Source organism: Phasianus colchicus, chromosome 5, assembly GCF_987193195.1.
Source record: "Phasianus colchicus chromosome 5, bPhaCol1.hap1.1, whole genome shotgun sequence".
In the NCBI taxonomy this organism is placed as follows: Eukaryota; Metazoa; Chordata; class Aves; order Galliformes; family Phasianidae; genus Phasianus; species Phasianus colchicus.
Genome location: NC_143440.1, coordinates 33,345,745 through 33,353,252, shown reverse-complemented (window position 1 = coordinate 33,353,252; position 7,508 = coordinate 33,345,745). Strand labels below are relative to the sequence as shown.

General features: G+C 43.6%; 1 protein-coding gene across 1 annotated transcript; it reads right to left on the bottom strand.

Annotated features, from left to right (window-relative positions):
- Positions 1-1,481: 1,481 nt before the first annotated feature.
- Positions 1,482-6,180, bottom strand: ACTC1 (actin alpha cardiac muscle 1). Its single transcript, XM_031593746.2, has 7 exons — positions 6,023-6,180; positions 5,364-5,512; positions 4,209-4,533; positions 3,419-3,580; positions 3,115-3,306; positions 1,993-2,174; positions 1,482-1,640 (listed from the first exon to the last, which is right to left on the bottom strand). The coding sequence occupies exons 2-7, from the start codon at positions 5,490-5,492 to the stop codon at positions 1,497-1,499; spliced, it is 1,134 nt and encodes a 377-aa protein (XP_031449606.1). The 5' UTR covers positions 5,493-5,512; positions 6,023-6,180; the 3' UTR covers positions 1,482-1,496.
- Between the last annotated feature and the right edge of the window lie 1,328 nt (positions 6,181-7,508).

Below are 7,508 nucleotides of genomic sequence, written 5' to 3'. Positions count from 1 at the left end.
TGTGCAGTATATTTCAGATTTATGTTCAAATTTCATTTACACTTAACAATTCCATCCACCTTCTACGCCTAAAATCAAATAAATAACTAGAAGCAGCTAAATATTTCAAATACATTTCCGTGGTAGGCAACTACAGTAGTGCCTAAGCCAACTGGCTTCTACTGCCTTGTATTATTAAGTAAACTAGAGACAGGTAGTAAACATGTCTAAATTAGTCAAAAGGTAAGATCAGTTCTGCTTAACTGCAGATCACACCAAATGACCAGTTTAAATGCCCTTCCAAAGATTAAGAGGTAGGAGGAATAGAAAAAGTTTCTGTTCATTTATTTAAACTGTCTATTAGTATATATATTTTTTTTCAATTTGCATTTGAGTATAAAACTAACATTAAATCTCATGTTTTTAACCTCCTGTAATGGCCCTTAGCTGAGCACATGCCTAACTACAGGTACTAATTTGATACATGCTTTAATCAATTTCTTAAATCAAGTTTAGACTAACTCCAGTCTGTACACAGTTCAAGCTATGATACTGACTAGTTCCATTATTTTGATGAAAATCTCCCGGGTGATTCTGGTTCTTTGCCTTTTAGGTATTACTTTTTTAAAGCAATGAGCACAGTTATAAAAAAAGTCATGGTGAGAAACACAAAAGCCCATGAAAAGCATATGTAGGTCAGGTAATAAGAATAGCAAAGATTATGGATTAGAAACTGCCTGAGACATATGAATGATGATGTGCAGCTAATCAGGGCAATAACAGTTATATGTTTACACAGCAACAGTTCGGTTCTTTGCATTAGTACAACTAAGGCTTCTGGCTTTGAGAAGATGGAAGAAAATGAGTAAATTGTCAATTAGAAATAATGTTTTGTCATAAACATTTATAACCCACAGAAAACAATTGTATGACTCTCAAGTACGGAGTTAATTAGTTTTAAATTGCTTTCTAGGTGTATTAGCATAATCCTTCTTGAGAGGCTTTGGCTTTCAGTAAGTTGATATTAAATTATTTGGGTTATAATTAACGCAATGGAAAAAAAAAAAAAAAAAACAATTCTAAGCCCATTCAGTGAGTGTGAGAGGTTTCCTTCTTGTTCCACTCCTTAGGTCTACCCTCAAGGTTACTTTCTAGTAAATGATAGTTCTTTTGTTTCAACTTTACAAATTAAAACTATAAGTATGAAATATGACCTAACATGTCCACATCACTTAGAAAGATATGCATGACAAATTTGATAGGAGTTTCCAAATCCCAGAGTATTCACAGACTCATTTTTAACCAAATAACACTTACAATAAAACAATCAGAAACATTTGTAGGTTGCAAGTCCCAGATCTTTATTTATAAAGCAATAAATATTAGAAGCACAAATAAATTGCACAAGTGTGTAAACAAACTGTACAATGACGGAGGAGATCAGGAAGGGCTGCCAGAAGACTCCAAGAAGCATACTGTCATCATCCTGAGTGGGAAGTAAATGTAGGGAAAAGTGCTTAGAAGCACTTGCGGTGGACAATGGATGGACCAGCTTCATCATACTCCTGTTTGCTGATCCACATTTGCTGGAAAGTGGACAAAGATGCTAGAATGGAGCCACCAATCCAGACAGAGTACTTGCGTTCAGGTGGAGCAATGATCTAGGATGAAGAGAAACAGCAAAATCCCACGTTAACAGTTATATTCCTGCACAACTAATCCACATCATCAACACACCAAACTGCTAGGAGTTTCTTTAAGTAAGAATGTATGGTAACATACTGTTCTTCAGAAGCTGCTAATGTAATATTCTTTAAGTAAATCTACAGATCAATTTTCCTGATTTGTAACAATTGTTTCTCATTGATGTCATTATGTTAATTAAATGACAATACTTCTTATTTGCCTATCAGCTGGTGGTCTCATTTATGAGTTGTTCCTATATCCCAATTTAATGACATGGATATTTTCCCCAACCTTATTCATATTTTATAGTAGAGTCAAAGTCCTCACCTTGATTTTCATTGTGCTAGGAGCAAGTGCAGTGATTTCTTTCTGCATGCGATCAGCAATACCAGGGTACATTGTTGTACCACCTGAGAGGACGTTGTTAGCATACAGATCCTTACGAATATCAATATCACACTTCATGATGCTGTTGTAGGTAGTTTCATGAATACCAGCAGATTCCATACCTAGAGAAAAAAGACGCTGATCAGTAAATTATGCAAGAGGTCTTTGTGAAAAGGTCACTATAAATATGAACTTTTGTTTTGTTCTACAATTGCTTATTGATTACTAAGTTGTACAGAAAAATACAAAAAAAGAAAAAAAAAACAAAGCTATAGGACAAGCTTAGAAAACTAGTATTTTTGTTAGAAAAGCAAAGTCCTAAGAGAAGAGTTAGACACATAAGATAAACTCACTTATTGTGGGTCTATGCCATTTATAAACACAAAGGCGAGACCAAGACATGGATGAAGATGTTAGTATTTGGCAATAAGTAAAAAGAAACCAGAAGCAAATGTTCGTAGGTTGCATTCCAATTTATAATTTTAACAGGTGCTTCCTGAAAGAACTGACATTAAATCCACAGTAACACATCAGCTGATGAACAACTGCATTTGTTGCTTGGGGCTTAGATTATAAGCATTTGCTGTTATCCGTCAGCTGCATCTACACACAGCAAAACCAGCCATCTTGTCCATGGCAAGATTTAATTTCAGTGTATGTAAATATACACTTCTTCCTTACATCTTTTTCTCTGCCACACATTTTATTTCTTCATGGAACCAGATAGTGTTTGAAACAGTGAACAGTATAGTTGGTAGAAATACAGCACTGAAAGCTGTTCTTGACATTGGTGACTTGACAACATTGTCAGTGTACATTCCATCACTAAAAATTGAGAACTTAAAAGCTGGCCTAAAAGTTGCAACAGGACTCCAGAGCTCAGCTAATTACCAGCTAGTAATTACATTAAGCACAGCTAACAGGGAGAAGAGAATCAAACTCCCTATTTATATTTGATTTTGTGCAAAATGTAGATAAACAGGAAGAAGAGTGGGACACCTTCTAGAACTTCTGATTCATTTGCACCTCCTACTGAAAGAAGAATTTCCTGAAAGCACTTACCAATAAAGGATGGCTGGAATAAGGTTTCAGGGCAGCGGAAACGTTCGTTACCAATTGTGATCACTTGACCATCAGGCAATTCATAGCTCTTCTCCAGGGAGGATGACGAAGCAGCTGTGGCCATTTCATTCTCAAAGTCCAGTGCAACATAGCACAATTTCTCTTTGATGTCACGAACAATCTCACGTTCAGCTGCAGGTACACAGAAATCAAATCAAGTTTTGGAGAAGCAAAATACCAGGGAAAGGAGATGGGTCAAGGGAGACATGAGGATATTCAGAAGAGGTGAAGCTGAAGGACTGACCTGTTGTCACAAAAGAATAGCCACGCTCTGTGAGGATCTTCATGAGGTAGTCGGTCAGATCCCTGCCAGCCAGATCCAGGCGCATGATAGCATGAGGCAAAGCATACCCTTCATAAATGGGTACATTGTGGGTGACTCCATCGCCAGAGTCAAGAACAATACCTGAAAGAGAAATGCCAGAAACCAGTTGGAATCACCTGAGAAACTTTACAACACAGCAGTACCACAGACAACAGAACATTTTCAGGTAGTATAAAGCAGCGTGGTTCTATTTTAGCCAGCTACTGACATGCAGGTCTTGCCAACTCCTTCCGATATTCCTGTTGTGGCAAACAATCCCCATAAAAACTGTCCTGTACAGATTTTTAATGAGTCCATATGAATAGCCTTCTAATGCCACAGTGATCAGCAAGTGTATCGACGGTAATGATCACCTTGATCCAGTAAAGGGCAACTCTTAGGCCCAATTTAAGCTCAAACTGGTGTAATACTTGTGTTAAATGCAGTGATATCTCCTTGTTTGCATCATGACAAGCAGCAGGAAAATCAGTTCTTTAGCACCTTTCTTTTAAACCAACGCAGACAAGTTCATATAGTTCCTTCCACAGACCAGCTTTTCTGCTAGTTAGTTACCTTTGATAAACATAATCTTAAAAAAAAAAAAAAAAAGCTAAGAGCATAATTTTTCTGCAAACTGGAATGCTGTTTTGTATGCCTGTCTATGTGTGTGTGTTTGGAGTGGGAAGGAGGGAGGGTTTGTGGGTCCGGAAAGGAAAGAAGTCTATTTTACCTGTGGTACGACCGGAGGCATACAGGGACAGGACAGCCTGGATTGCCACATACATAGCAGGTACATTGAAGGTCTCAAACATTATCTGGGTCATCTTTTCACGATTAGCTTTAGGGTTCAAGGGTGCTTCTGTGAGCAAGGTGGGGTGCTCCTCAGGGGCCACACGGAGTTCATTGTAGAAAGTGTGGTGCCAGATCTTTTCCATATCATCCCAGTTGGTGATGATGCCATGTTCAATGGGATATTTCAAAGTAAGGATACCTCTTTTGCTCTGTGCTTCATCACCCACATAGGAATCTTTTTGACCCATACCAACCATAACACCCTAAAAGAACAAAATACAGGAATACATGATTTGAGAAAGACAACATCACAGAACTAGATTTACACCTCTATGCTATTTTCCAGAAAGGTACAAGCAATAGTGCCACTAGAAGGTTGTTAAAGTTGTTTATTAAAATATGAACAGATCTCGAAGGTCTCTCTTGAAATTATCAAAGGACTTTTCCCAATTTTTATTTATTTACTTATTTATTTTTTAATATATATCCTTCATTTTCAATTACCTCTTTCTGGACCAAAGTTCAATTGATAGTGAAAAGCATGATAAGCTTTTTGCCACAGAAATTATAGGAAAAAAAGCCCTGTGTTTTGTATGTTTTGAACAAATTGTGAGAAAATACAAGGAGAATGTAATGGGACTCCAGAAAAAAGAGGCTTAGAAGGTGGTAAGAAGACAGAGACAGACAAAGGCAACATAGGAAATGCAAGGGCTTGATATGTGGGACATTGGGTTGGATGGGTGGGATAAATTCAGCCTATGGAGATGCCTTTGAACCAACACCAGAAGCATGTCTAGCTAAGGGAATGGTGTGGGCAGCAGCTCTGGAGGAAAATGGGTTTGGACTCATTGTATGAGAGAGGAGGGATACTGATGAATTGAAAAGAACTGGTACAAGGGGTGACAGTGAAAGAGATAAGACGATGGCGATCCAAAGAGGGAAATGTAGGGAAGCAGCACAGACAACAGAAAAGGTGTCAGTAGGGTACAAGGGAAGAGAAGGCTGGGGTGGCAGGAAAAGGACAGAATTAAGGAGTGGGGCTGACTCCTGATGAGAGGATGGAACCTGGTTCTGTCCTTGGGCAGGAATTTACCTGGTGCCTGGGGCGGCCAACGATGGATGGGAACACGGCCCTGGGAGCATCGTCCCCAGCAAAGCCCGCCTTGACCAGCCCCGAGCCGTTGTCACACACCAGCGCGGTGGTCTCCTCGTCGTCACACATCTTGGCTGATAGGCACGGACCTGCAAGACAGCGCGGCAGCGCATACAGACCCCTGCGGGCACCGCGGAGCACCTCCCGGGAACACGGGAGGAGAGTGGCCCGGTGGGTCCCGGTGGGTCCCGGCGGGTCCCGGCGGGTCCCGCGGGGTTCGGCCACGCTCGGGCACGGCTTCCGACGGGACCCGTCGGCAGCTGCCTTCGCGCTTCAAAAGGCACCCAGCACGCTAATTTAGGACATCAGTAGCTGAACCCTCAGGGCACGGATCAAAATGGATGAGCGAAATGGTATCGCAGTCCGGCTCTGCCCAGCCCACTCTGCCACCGGCGGGGCACCGCGCCCCGTCGAACCGCAGCCACTCCCGAAGGGTGGAGATGGGCAGAGGGCAGCGTCCCCATCCCCGCGCTCGCGGCAGGAGCAGGCAGAGCGCCGGTAACACCCGCACAAGCTGAGCCGGTCGGTGCCTCCCGTCGGTGCCCCCCATCCATTCTTCTCTCTCCATCCCTTCCGTCCCTCCTTACAGCACCACTCACCGGAGCAGCACAGACAGCGAGAGGCTACCGAGGAGCGCCTGGGTGCCGGCGGGGCAAGAAGCTGCCGCTTTATAGCCTGCGGCGGGGCCGGGCGGGCCGCGGGCCGGGGCAGCCACCTTCTCCTTATTTGGCCGGCTCGGCGCCATGGCGGCGCAGCGCGGCCATGAATGGCGCAAGGCGCGGCGCGGCTGCCCGGCCATCTAAGGCAGGTGCGGAGCGGCGCGGTCCCGCCGCCGCATGGCCAAATAGGGAGCCCCCCGCCGACGTGGTGGGAGGGAAGGCTGGGAGCTGTCCTGAGGCCCTCCGTGGTCACTCCGAGGCAGCGTGAGACACCATGTGTGGCCCGAGGTATCGGGGATCTGCCCTGCCCAGATGGCTCCTCACCGCGGGGCGTCGAAGCCGAGGCACTGAGGCACGGTGTAGGTGGTGGAGGACGTCGAGGGGGTGTCTTTTCCCCCCTCTTTTCGTTTTTGTTTCCAGCAAATACAAAAATCCAGTCTGTCACCTGTGTAGTCGATGACCCATGAGGCTCTTTTGGAAGCAGCAATGGAGGCGTCCCTGCTGCGCGTGGGCAGCATCTGCACTGCCGCGGGAGAGAGCACTGTATGCCGAACTTCTTTTAAACTTTGATTAGCACATGCAGACCAAAATGGGGCTCCTCTCTAATTTGGCTGACAACATCTAAAGCACAAAATGGGAGCTGTTCTTTCACGTTTATGCATATATTGAAATCCGCCATTTTTGCTCTTCTAATGCACACTGAGTTGATAATGCATAGTGATATGCATAAGGCAGAGGAGGAGAGATGGAGATAGCTCAGACAAAAAAAAAAAAAAAAAAAAAGAAGTGTTATTAATGTAATATGGATGTAATATGGCAGTTGTTTTCCTGCTCAGTTGTTGAAACATCCACACTGATAATTTGTTCCAACGCTGGAACCCAGAAAATCTATCTAACTTATTATTATTTTGTTATAGTTAAAAATAGAAATATGGGAGAGGCGTCCCTTAAGTGGGCTTGGCATGGTATGTGAGGCAGAGTCCCAGAGGGACTGCACTGAAACAGCAGCGTCCTTCATCCCTTAGGAGTGCTGTGTGTAATGGCTCAGCATTGGCCTGCAAAAGGCACAGCAGGGATAAGAATGGAGATTGGGGGCAGAAGGCAAAGAGGGAAGAGGTGAAGGAGGGAACCCAGCCAGCGGCATCAACTGCTTCACACAGGTTTAGATTATTGGTGTCACCTCCATCATATGGCTGTACCTTCAGAGAGGTGGGAGAAAAGAGCTTGTGAGTGCATCCCAGCCTGGAAGTGCTTTGCTGTGAGAGCTGTCTGTGCTGTGACTTGGCTCTGACAAAGGGTACAAAGCTGGGAACTGCCACTCATTGCTGAATCATGTCCAAAGGGGGTGTCAGAAGCTCTTAAACTGTATTTATTCTGAAATCAGAGATAGTGGCATCAGTTTCCTCATCTCTAGCACAATTAATGA

Excerpts from the sequence above, each read along its gene's own strand:
- ACTC1 (XM_031593746.2), bottom strand. The coding sequence starts at position 5,492 with ATGTGTGACGACGAGGAGACCACCGCGCTGGTGTGTGACAACGGCTCG. Across the intron at positions 3,307-3,418 it reads CTATTCTTTTGTGACAACAG|CTGAACGTGAGATTGTTCGT; the intron begins GTCAGTCCTTCA and ends GTGTACCTGCAG. Across the intron at positions 1,641-1,992 it reads CTAGCACAATGAAAATCAAG|ATCATTGCTCCACCTGAACG; the intron begins GTGAGGACTTTG and ends TCTTCATCCTAG.